Source organism: Perissodus microlepis, chromosome 5, assembly GCF_051167445.1.
Source record: "Perissodus microlepis isolate ML-2025 ecotype Zambia chromosome 5, ASM5116744v1, whole genome shotgun sequence".
NCBI lineage: Eukaryota > Metazoa > Chordata > Actinopteri > Cichliformes > Cichlidae > Perissodus > Perissodus microlepis.
The window spans coordinates 13,069,058-13,081,860 of record NC_140465.1 but is presented as its reverse complement, the minus strand read 5'-3'; the positions used below and the strand labels follow the sequence as shown (position 1 = coordinate 13,081,860).

At 40.8% G+C, this 12,803-nt stretch overlaps 1 protein-coding gene across 7 annotated transcripts in view; it reads left to right on the top strand.

The window, feature by feature from the left end:
* The window catches only part of dlgap4b (discs, large (Drosophila) homolog-associated protein 4b), a 116,592-nt gene that overhangs the window by 98,241 nt on the left and 5,548 nt on the right, over nucleotides 1–12,803 (top strand). For 6 of the 7 annotated variants that reach the window (XM_084927964.1, XM_084927968.1, XM_084927965.1 and 3 more), the window contains 5 exons: nucleotides 5,106–5,545; nucleotides 6,137–6,225; nucleotides 7,553–8,025; nucleotides 10,184–10,275; nucleotides 12,307–12,477. In XM_084927964.1, the coding sequence (XP_084784090.1) occupies nucleotides 5,106–5,545; nucleotides 6,137–6,225; nucleotides 7,553–8,025; nucleotides 10,184–10,275; nucleotides 12,307–12,477 (1,265 nt within the window). Of the gene's footprint in view, nucleotides 1–5,105; nucleotides 5,546–6,136; nucleotides 6,226–7,552; nucleotides 8,026–10,183; nucleotides 10,276–12,306; nucleotides 12,515–12,803 lie in introns of all 7 variants that reach the window. The other variant, XM_084927967.1, reaches the window with a different exon arrangement.

Genomic DNA, 12,803 nt, shown 5'->3' with positions numbered 1-12,803 from the left:
AGAGGAGCTTGTTAGTGATCTGAAGATAGTTAGGACCTCAGTCACCAAGAACACCATCGCTAACGCACTATACTACATAGGAATGTAGTACTATAAGTTTCTCCTGCTCAAGAAGTTTGACAGTGAACATCTAAATAATTCAGTGAAAATTTGGCAGAAAGTGCTGTGGTCAGATGAAACTAAAATCGAGCTCTTTGGCACCAACTTGACCCGTCGTGTTTGAAGGAAAAGAGTGCGATCCAACGAACACCATCCCCACAGTCAAGCAGGGAGATGGAAACATCGTTTAGAGCTATTTTTCTCTTAAGGGTACAGGATAACTTCACCACACTGTTGGTTGAGAAAACTACCATAACTAATAGAGACTGTTAACCTCATTGTAAGTGAGCAAACCTACAAATTGAGCAGCAGATGAAATAATTATTTCCCACACTGCTATTGTGTCTCAATTGAAGATGAATCTAATTTTTTTTAACAACAACAACAATTGATGCAACATGTTGCTTTCAACCATAATGCTGAAATTATCTAAAAAAAAATCTAGATATCAAAACATTTTTTCAGCAACCTGCTTTTTTTCTCTCTCTCCTTTGTTAAATTTTTTACTCCAAAGACCAACTATATGTTTTTAATTCAGTGCATCCCTGTTGAAGGTTATTTTGTGTAACTAAAAGGCAGCAGTTTTTGGCTTCATGTCTGTTTTGTAGCTCTTTTCTGCAGTTCTGAACAAAAGCTTAGGGTTAGAAAGAGCTGGCTGCACTTTTGTTATACGATTTAAAATAAGATGTTTCTGTTTCCACAGCTGTGTATGCCTGTGTGGCTGAAATCTTTAACCTAAGCAAGTACAGGAGACAGTCTGATGAGAGAATGTGCTACTTGCTGTTCCTCTGTTGTTAATGTGTTTCTGCACTGCACTCTTTCTGATAGCAACAGGCTTTCTACATCTGTTTTCTATGCTATCATACAGTTGACTTTTTACACTTTGCTCATTAAGCTGTATGAACAACAGTGGATTGTGTGGGTAAACTCTAGACTTGTTAAAAACCCGTTGGGTCACTCGTGTGGTTATGGATGCCATTGCTAATCTGTATCTGGAGGAATCTGCAGTCTCGTGGGAACACTGTGGCAGCGACAGTGCTCAAAAAGACACGGGAAAAAATGTTTGACAGTTTGTCAAGTAGACACAAGGTTCGACACAAGGCCTTCCTACCACTGCCCATCTAAAATATACCGTCTTTGGAATTAATGTTATTTATTTGACAACACACTGATTGTATTTGAGTGTCCCGTTTGTTGTGCGCAGCTCTGCTGATTTATCTCCTGACTAATCTCAGAGGCAGATGTCAGTTATGACAGTTACGTGAGTAAAGCAGATTCGGCGGCATTAAGAGTTAAGAGGGTGAATTCTGGTCAGATGACGAAAGCGTGATGTGACACTTGGAGATCTGCGGGGCAGGTGTCCAAACACAGACATGCACACTATCTATGCCCTCTAACACCTCGTCACGGTGACAGTTACCCCGCACGCTGGGATGCATTAGTAGTGCCAGCGCACCACATCACACGCTGTGCTCTGCCTAGTGTCTAACTCGCGTTAGAAAAAGGAGAGGAAACGTGGACTTTTCAGCTGCATCAGTGAGGATGTTGGTCATTCTTGGTGGATAGTGACGTGCATAGCTATGATGAATGTTAAAGTGGACGTTTCTTGAATGACATTTGTTTGACAGTGTTTGTGTGGAAAGATGCCACACACTTTACAGTTTTTGTTTTGTCAGCTTTTAGGCTAGCTCAGAGTTGGTGCCTTCCATCTTTGAAATGTGTGTTTCAATGCATCAACTATCGATGCATCAGGTCAACAAGAAGAACCGTTACAAGTTTTTAAGGCTGATGAGGAAACTCAAATCTGATATTTGTTAAGCTCTACAAATGGCTGATTATGCAAAAGTCAGCAAATAATTGTGCTGATTAATCGTGTTCTCGATAATGACTGTTATGACTATTCAGGCTTTCGCCATATTGGCAACACCAGTGGATCCTTTATTGTCAGTTTATGTTTCCTATTAGGAAAGGGTGTGTAAAAGGGTGTGCATGTTCGCACTCCTGTCTGTGAAAGGAAGAAGACACGCTCTATGTTTGGAGGTGGGCCAGTTTAGGTGTGGACTGGGTATCATGTCCGCTGTTTATTAATGCTGTCATTGTTCAGGCTTCTCTGGAATGTCATCTTGAGTGCATTGCTGTTTAGTGTCACAGCGGGGACAAAGGGCAGCAGTCACAAGCGAGACTTCTTGGCTGTTGACAGGTATTAGTCTGTCAGTAGGAAGTATTGTATTTTCGATTTTTCCAGACGTTTATCTTCACAGTCCTGAATTACTCCATACAGACTTTTTTGTGCTATTAAATAAAGTAACAGCACTTTTTTTAGATTGGAAAAAGAACTCCCTGTATTCATACATCTTGGACTGCCAGAAGGACCTTAGATCTAGTGACGGCCCAGTACTTCAGGCTGGTAACTGACAGCAAATTGACAAAATTGACTCGCACTTTATCAGATTAAACTGACTCAATAATATGTACGAGGTCAGATGAGCTGTGAGTGTGTGTATGTGAGTGTTTGGAGGTAAAGATAAGGAGCAGATTGAACAAATGACCCTTTTGTTAGTGATTCAGAGCAGCTCACATGTTTGCTGCAGGGCTTTTTAAAAACCCTTCTTGGAATTTTGACCGCAGCTTTCAGTGAAACCTGATGAAGCATAAAAAATGTTGAATGGAGTTCACCAGAAGCTGTTGTGTTGTTTCTTCTAATCTAAAATGTAAAATGTAGCACGTGACTATAGGAATCTGTGATCATGTCCTGCTGTTGTGCCACGTTTTACACTTTGATTAAGTGGTAGTGAAGCTAAGCCTGACTATAATGTTAAATAGGCCAAGTTTAAATTTATATTAATGCGTTATATATTATATCTGATGCCTGAGTTTTTGTGACTTTTTGAGACTTTCACATCATCAGTGTGCTTCCCCCCCCCCCATATGAAAAAACAAAATAAAAATCACAACGCATTTTTAATGATGTAACAAATCTGATACCAATTAAAACTCATATATGCAAATATTTACTTGATTTTATTTTATTTGATCAGAAAGTAAAATAAAGTAAACAGTCTCATTTTAAAAAAAAAATTGAATTTTCTGGCAATTATTTCATGGTTCAGGCTTTAAAAGGTAAGTTTCTTCTCTCAACTTCAAAGGCTCTTCTCAGTGCTAACTCTCTTCCATGGTTTTTTTTTTTTTTTTTTTTACTCATTCCTCTTTTTTTCCTCATGTGATGTCAAATAAATCATCTATTTGAGGGATTATACAGCAACCAAAGGGTTTACAGTGCTACAGTAACATTCCCTGTTTAGATTCGACATTTTTAGTGGTCTCTTCTACAGAGTCCTTGTGTTTAAACTAACTATAGAAGCCTGTGAGTGTGTTTACATGATCTTAATGGGAATCTGTAGCCTGACTGAACATCTATATAGCTTGTGATTGATGACTGGATTATACGCAGCTCCAGAATGGCCAAATGTTCTATTCTTAAAAAGATTTATATCACAAATTCTTCTTCCGATTTTACTAATATAAATCAGAGGGAAATGAAAGCTAGAAAGAAAACTGAATGAATGGCCATGCTAGCATTGAATCATTGTGGTCTAATAGGGCAGAGGGCAGACGTTGGTATGAGCTGGAAAATCTGCTTTTTATATTGCGTGATGGTCTCATGTGTGGATTTCATGTAAACTAACACAAACTGTTACCAGTATAAGGAGCTTGGCTTGAGAATTTTAACCCCTGTATATGGTACGCTGCCATGTGACCATGAAACTGGAGCATTGCGACGCGGTGGAGTATTAACACACAGCTAGCATATTTGTTTTGTTGGTGCAGCATTGAACATGTCAAAGCGTACAGAGGCGAGCCCCTTTCAGATGAGCGCTTCTTTCCATTGATCTGATGGCATCTGAACGCGTCAGGCTAGATGAGCGTCTGACTGGGCACTCTGGTTACTTTTCGCCACGGCAATCTAACTCGCTCAGTGTGAGGTACGGAGGGAGCTAGTGCATCACATGCAGCACACACACGCTTACATTGATTTAGTTACTGAGATCAATATTAACATATATAGTTACACTTAATGAGTTAATGCTTACAGTTTTCATTAATATAGGTGCAAAAAGTATTTTCTCACGAGTGCAATGGTGCTCTCCACCACTGTCACTGATGTATCTGACAGAACATTAAAAGTGACCTGTGTCAGAGTCACTGCAAAAAGCTTATGTATCCCATGTTTGAAAAGCCCAGCTGCTTGCTTTTTTTGTGTCTTGCCAAATTGACATTTATTACTCAACGTGCTGTAACAACAAGCATAAATGCACTATTAAAGGTGGTGGAAAGAGAGAATATTTTACTTGTAAAGGTGTTGTAAAAATGTTAATTGCATGTTATCTCTTACTACACAGACTTTATTTGAGTGGTTTTTCTCCCTCCTTTTGTGTATACATTCTCTCTGCGTTATCTTTTGTGACTGGAGGGCATTTTTGGACTGTCATTAGTGAGCACTGCAGATAAATCTATCTCCCTCAGCTGTTCTACCATATTTGGCTTTGAGTGTCAAATGGCCAGCAATTGGTTTACTGATTTCATCACCTATCTTGTGATTGAGTCTTTGAAGCACACGGGGTGTGTGTGATTTAATTTAGCAACCTTTATAGGATGATAAGTTTGTTCAATTTTCTGCCTGATTAGATTTTCCACTTTATGGGATGCTTCCCCAGTTCGGCTGGAGCTCCAGCTTTCATGCAACAGTGTCTCTGTGTGTTTATGTGCAGCTGAAGAGTTTTGCTTTGGACATGTTGAGAAAAGTGATTAGCGAGTTCTTAGAACGACCCTGATAAACAAATGGGTAATGCAGTAAGCTGTTTGCAGTTCTACTTGTGCATTTTATTATCATTGATTCCTCCTTGTTTTGTGTTCACAATCCCTAGAAGTCACTGGCCAGTTCACTGAAACTCTTATTTATAATCCTTCTCTTCTAATTTCTCCCTCTCTGCTCTTTTCTCCTTCAGTCTCCACGTGCATAACCACCTGTAAGAAAGCAGCTCCTCCACCAGTGCCACCCCGTACAACCTCCAAGCCCTACATCTCAGTGACCGTGCAGAGCAGCACAGAATCGGCCCAGGACAACTACTTGGACCAGCAGGACAGGAGGTCAGAGGTCAACAGCCAATCTAGCCACGCTCAAAGCAATTCTTCTGACAGCCTTGACAGCACCCGTGCCAACAGCCTGGCCCGGGGCATTCCCCGCCCTCCGCACATCATCCCCACTCCTATTGCTACCCCGAGAGAACCAATTGCCCCCGCCACTGCAAATGCTTCCACTGAGACAAGTGACTCTGTAGTCCAGCACGAACCCCTAAAATCGGGATTTAATAAAGGAAATCTTGCAGCAGAGGAGCCCCTAGTAGTCCCGGTGCCCAGGCGGAAACTTTCCTCCATTGGCATACAGGTACGACAGGGGTGGCTGTACCACTGTTGCACAGTTGTGTAGAAATCAGACGTTAACTACACATCTAACACAGAGCGGTGCCAATAGTCACATCGTTGGCTGAAGTGTAACTCGTTTTGCCTGCTGAGCTTGAATCCAGGAAAAAGCTAATTTTGTTCATGATCTCTGTCTAAGTGTTTCCCATCAAACCTAAAAGTATGCCTGGAAGTTAAAGGTCTCATTACTGTGACTCTCGCTTTCTCATTACACCTGGCGAGAGCCATCTTTTTATTTTTATTTTTTTTCTGTGGTATTGAAGCCAAACCACATATTTTTGCTTCACCCTCTTCTCACTTTCTGTTCTGAAGCGGAAATATTTTATCCATTTTCAATGACTTGTTTAGAACAACCTTTGGTTTCGGCATTGTATTGAAACCAAGCATAAATTATACAGGTTTTTTTCTTTTCAGTTTTTCCACTAATGTTGTGTTTTGTCACTCTGGAATGCCAGCTAGTAGCCATTGCTCGGTGCCATATTAATTGATTCGTGATCGTAGTTTTGACAATACCTAGACTATATTTTTGTTTGTGTCATTGTTCCTTACTTTTCAGGTGGACTGTATTCAGGAAGTTGCACGAGAAGAGACTCCTCCCCTGACCAGATTTCAATCAATTGGAGTACAGGTGGAGGACGGGTGGCAGTAAGTCCTCTTCCTGTCCTTTTAACAACGTGAGGAATTTATATTATAGCCACACATACTCCTCTGACTGTTCTTTCCCTTTCCAGGAGCTTTGTAGATGTTAAAACACCCTCATTGTCTTTGTGTGTTGTGTTTTCAACATTGAACCATATTCCTTTAATGAATTAACTACTCAAAGATCCCCTCCGGGCATGTTCAAATAAACAAAAATATTAATCATGTGTAATGTAATGGGGGGGATTAATTACTCGCGTAGAAATTCTTAAAAGCCTCCTACATTGAATTCAAATTGTCAAATATGAAGCTACTTTTTGTCTTAATTGAAAAGTTTAACTGCTGGTTGTAAGGCTCCTCATTCATTACTTTCTGTGAGTGATAGTTGTGCAGCAGACCAAAATTATCTTAGTTTGCCAAAGTCTGTCTTTTGAACTCAACTTGTAGCAAGTAAATGTGAAAATAGTCTTGAAGTGTTGCACTGTGAACATGCATAATGCAGTTAAATGTGAAATGTGCACACAATTTAAACTTGCCACAGGGTGATGACTCACACTGTTTCTACAGATTATATTCAAGTGCTGCAGACAGTCTGGAAAGTGCAGATTGAGTGTTTTACGCATTTATTAGGCGTGTATACAATCAGGTATCTTGTATAGTAAGTGACTGTCTGCTTTCTTGTCTCCTTACAGTCTTTTGCAAAGTGCTTGAATATAATCAAGATAACAGAGAACAGGGCAAATGCACGTCTGTCTCTGGCAGCTAGTTTTGGCTACGCACCACGGGAAACTTTAAATATGTCTCTGTTTAATGTGTGGTTAAGATTCATTTGTTTGGTGCAGTGCATTCTGTGACTTGTTTGTATTTTGCTGGTTTGTGCTATGTGACTCTGTTATGTCAGTTTTGGTGCAATGATTCTGTCATTCTTCAGGGGTTTTTTCTCCCTCTTCTTTATAATGTTTCATTATTTGACTGAACGCAAACCTTATGTTCATTTTCTGACTGATAACAGTAATGCTCAGTCATTGCATCCATCATATCTAATCAGCCTTAGAAAAACAAGAAGCTAGCGTTCCAATCCTCACAAATCATTTGATGCTGGTCTGAGTGCATCATAATGTATGCAAGGCCCAGACTCCATTAGATCCTCTGTATCTATAATGTCTACATTGCCCAGTGGAATTGGCTCACTGTTTAAACTAAGAAAGACCTGTTTGTTTCAGTAAGGAGTAAACAGGTTTTCTTTGTTAATGTTGTGCACATAAAATCTCACAATGTTCTTCTAATTATGAAAAAAAGCAAATTTATCACAGTGTCAAATACTTTTTTTCAGGCTCAGTCACTCCAGCAGCATGGCCTCAAAACACGAAACAGACTCAGACACGCAGGACATCTCTATCATCTCCCATGTAATTAATGCCAAACCCACTGAGAAGAAAGTCATGGTCAATTGTGCCAGTCAGTCCATGAGCTCCCCTCCTGGACGAGACTCTTTAGACAGCGCCGACCCCACCTCTTCACCTCCACCTCCCAGGCAGATTCTCAACCGCTCCACCACAAGAAGCAGCTCTTCCTCTTTCTCGGAAAGTCTGGACCCAGCGTTGGACCCCTCTTCTCTTCCACCGCCAGACCCCTGGCTGGACAGCGGGAATAACAGCAGTGTCCCTCAGAGCGGAGGAGGGGGAACGCTGTGTCGGAGGGACGGCCAGTGGTTCTTGAAGCTGCTGCAGGCCGAGATGGGACGCATGGAAGGCTGGTGCCAGCAGATGGAACAGGAAACCAAAGATAACCAGCTCTCAGAAGAGGGTAAGGATGGCAGGGTGCTCACTGTAACACAGTTTTCTCATTGTTTAAGTACCTCTGCCAGCTGGAGAAGGTTGCAGAATAGGAAAAGCAGAAATCAGTTTACGTTGTGTTGTTTCGGATATGGTTTTGGTTGTGGTGACACATTTTGTTATTGTCTGGAACAGAGAGTGTTAAATTCACAGCAGAGCCTATGACTCCTGGGTATTATTGTGTACCACAATGGCAAAATTACAGGAAGAAAAGCAAAATTTCTCAGAAATAAACATGAACTAATTAAACCTCGTGACCATAAACCAAATTCACAAGTTCATTGCACTACCGGGGATAGTTTTGTGTGCAGTAACATAAAGGAAATTGTTATAAAATTCATACGTAAATCAATCAGGACACACTCCTGAAAAAATCATAACCCTGCGATTGCTCTGGTTTCCTCCCACACTCCTAGAATCATAGACTGAGCTATGGTGGCCATAGTTTTATCGGTCACATAAACCCTAAACGGTCAGTTTCTCCAGGTTAGCTCTGTGATGGGCTGGTGACCTGTCCTCTCCACTGCCCTAAGTTGAATGAATGGATGGCATATTCCAAAGAAGATATTTAGGATAATTGTGTCATGGCATATGTCTGTGTCGGTTCTCGTCCTGGTCATCGTTATTTAAGTAGCTTAGAAAGAGCTTGAAAAGAAAAAACTCGACTTTTTTGAGTTTATTAAAGACATTTCACCTCTTATCTGAAAAACTCTGTTATGACATAGTTTGTCCAGTAGGATGCGCTCTTACTCTAGTATTTACAAGAGTCAGCAGGAGAGTCTGCAGCACATGTAGTTGAGTCCACTTTACAGCTCAGCAGACCCTGGTGCAGAGGTGATTAGGGCTTTCATAGCAGGCTAAGTTGCTAACTGTGATCAGGAGTAGCTTTTTCATACTTAAAAAAAATTTAAGTAAAACATGTTTGTTCTTTATAGTTTTTTTACAGATAATGTGGTTGCATATGTGTTACTGCATAGGGATGTTTTTCATTATAAGCTAGAGATACAATCACACAATTAAAACACTTTTTTTTTTCATTTAAAATTTGAAACTTTCTATCTATGGTTGACATAGCCATGATTTAAACCAGAAAGTTCCAGAAAAAGCACGGCAAGGCTAAATGTCAAATCACTACCGAAGCGCTTCAGCTCAAGCCGAAATCTTCCAAACGTCTGTTGTTGTCTCGCTCCGGCACTTGGTCTGGAGCTCCGTTTATAGGGTCTCGCCTCAAGGCCTCTTCTCACTCTTATCAGAGTTGCACAGCATGGCAGGGATGAGGCGGTAATACCTGGGGTTACCGCTCACAAACGGGCCTCTAATCTCCAGAATTACACAAATCTAGTCTGGACCTGATTAAACCCCCAGATTAGATTAATGCCTCCACATCAGCCTGTGGCATAGAGCAAATACACACAGTACACACAAGCAGGGCTGTAGGTGGTCAATATTCAGACAAGGCCCTTTCCTATATTTGACTGCATATACTCAGGTGTGCGTGCGTGTGCGTGTGCGTGTGCGCGTGTGTGCGTGTGCGTGTGCGTGTGTGTGTGTGTGTGTGTGTGTGTGCGCGCAAATGGGCTTTTTACAGTAAAATATTCAGGATTACATCTGATGTCGAGCTGTTTTCCAGACCAAGGCGACATAACACTATAATCATAAATGGTATAATACATTTGAAATGCAGTGATTGAATAGAAGCCGCAATTTTGTCAGGACAGATGTTTGTCCTGATTTTGACAAAGGAAAAGACTAGCATAGTAACAAGTGACAGACAGAGGGCTGGGGTATCTATATAGGCTTACATTCCTTTAAATAGGATCACAATGTCCAATACACTGTAATCCCCTTCATGACATCCTGTGGAGTCTGTTAGATTCACTGTTTCCTACACCTACGTCTAGACCCTAAAGTTTTGCTTTGTATGATAATGTTCTGCACCAAAGAAAAAAAACAGCAAGTGTTTACCCAGTGAGACCAACTGTATGCAGGTCAGTGTGTAAAGTGCCACTATGATTTCTGTCTCTACTTTAGGAGGTAGAAAGAAAGAAAGAAAGAAAGAAAGAAAGAAAGAAAGAAAGGAGAAAATCTTCAATGATTGTTACATTTTTTTTTTCTTTCTCTCACTGTAGTGCTGGGGAAGATTCGCAGTGCAGTAGGAAGTGCCCAACTCCTAATGTCTCAGAAGTTTCAGCAGTTCCGGGGACTGTGTGAACAAAACTTGGTGTGTATATCGCCTTTCTGTGATGATTCCACTTTGCAGGCTCGCTCACGAGACTGAAAGTCCCAGCTAGTTTCTTGTACCCGTTACCAATTTGGGAATTTGGGTTTTTTTTGTGTGTCCACAGCAAGAGCTGCTTGCTTTGATGATTACAAAAGCTATCACACATATGACAACTAATCTGATATACAGCATATTAGGCCTACACACAACAAGTCATTGGGATCAACCCACACAAAAGAAAAGGAGCTTAAAATAAAGAAATAAGCCCTTGTTTTAGTGAAAATGGCTATATGCCGCAGACTTTACAACAAATGCTGCAAAGTAAGAAATAAAGAGCGACTATGCGGTTTATCTAGAATATATGAATATAGATCACAGCAGTGATATAAAGCTGCATAAATGTAGTGCACAGAAAAAGAAGGCACAATCTAAAAGCCAGCCTTCCCCAAGCATTACAAGCAGTGGCTGTGTGAGAGTAAAAGATCTCAGTGCAGCCTTTACTTCATATCGGGCAGTATCTGCAGGTTTAATCGGCAGAATAATCATAGAGGGAACAGTTTGATTTGACACTAGATGATGAGTGGTTGCTTTCTAGATCAAAGTACTGAATTTATCAACTTGGGAGTTGGAAATGTATGATGTTATTGAAATGACTAAACCGTGCTGCGACAGTAGTCCCTCCAGCTAAACAAAAAGAGTTAAGCTGTGATGTAGCTCCCTCTAGTGCTAAATATGAAAACAACAGCTTTTCTATGCCATAACTCTTGCTGGTCAAAGTAGGCAGTGCTATTATGCAGCTTTTGTCCTCCTCCATTGATATTTTTCTTCTTTTTCTTTTTAAAATTTAATAAGAAGATAAAACTCTTGAGAACTAAAATACCTTTTGTGATCGTGTGTTGGCCAAGAGAGGCAGCGGCTTAATCAGCAGAACAATACACACAACAGGCACACATTTGCATTATAAAATAATGGAGGCCCCTGGTTTGTTCCTCAACATCCTAACCCATTTCCTGTTGTCTGAGGGTGCCGGTTTGGGTCTTCTTCCAGACCTTGTCAAATTGGCGACACATTTGAATAACTTGCATATGGTTGTTTGAGCTGATGATCTTAGAATCTGCATTGTCTACATATGACTCCCAATCTAAACTGTAAATAGCATTGTTGTAATTCAGCTAAACACATATTAGCAGCAATTCTTTCAAGCCTCAAAGGAGGTTGGTTTAAAGCCAAAAAAAGGGGACGGGTCTGTTATAGTTCAAAGAAAAGAAAAAGGAGCAACCAAATAAGCTTTCCGGGTAAGAAACAGTGCTCATTTTAAAACCAAACCTACAGTCAGTGCTGTCTACTTTCTAGTCAAACAGCTGAAGGCTTCCATGGACAGTGGTGGTTCCAGCTGTGGTGAAACTACAATACACTGAGGTCCTGAGGTTCCAGTGACAGACTGAGTGTGATGTAAAGAAACCATTCCACCAAGATGATGGCACATCATGGACATAGATACCGCCCTTTTACTTGCCAAGATCATTTCAAATAGATTTAGCCAACTTTTACATTTTCAGTGGTTAATTTTATATTTATTTATTTATTTTTCATATAAAATTTGTTTTCCATTTTCACACATGCATCATATTCCTGGACAAGACTTCTCTGGTACACTGAAAAGGCTGAAAACAGGCAAATTTGTCAGAATCCATGGCTTCTTTTTTGGAGCTTTAAAGGCTACACCGTGATAGCAGGAAAACAAACTAACCCATAACCAGAATGAGTTTGATTCACATTCTGGACAAAAACTCCAAACTCCAAAAAGAAGTTAAATTGTTTGGGCTTAAGGGTAGTAATAAAAATAAAAAAATAAAAAAAGTTTTATTTTTAACAAGGTTTCATCAGCAGTGTAACACTTTGTACACTTAAGCTTTACTGCAGTCAGCTTTTATATCTCATGATTCTTTTCTCATTGTAATATTCATTACAGTGTAGATTACATGTATTGTATTCTTACTCCTCAATCATTTTCATCTCTCTTCTGGTTAGAATACAAATGCCAACCCACGCCCTACAGCCCAGGACCTGGCTGGTTTTTGGGACCTCCTTCAGCTATCCATTGAAGACATCAGCCTCAAATTTGATGAGCTTTACCATCTCAAGTCCAGTGACTGGCAGCCCGTGACATCTGCAGCTGCCCAGTCAAATTCTGAGCGGAAGGTACTTCCCACCCCTGCTGCCCAGTGCCCTGGCTGGGGTAGGAAAGCCGCCGAAACCGGCCTCTCTCCTCCCACCACCACTACCATTGCTCCCACTCTTCTTTTACCCCGCATCCCCTTCGTGGGATGAACTCTTACAAGGCCTCCCTGTCCAAAGGGGCCAGAGTGATCCCTGTAGGCATGCATGGAAAAATTAAAACATCTCAAAGAGGGCTGACGCTTGTGTGTTTTTATGTATGAAGCCCTACTTTGAGCATGCATGTGTCATTTTTCTGATCTGTGTGTTGCAGCGAAGCATGGCTGAGATGCGCTGGTTCATGTGAAAGA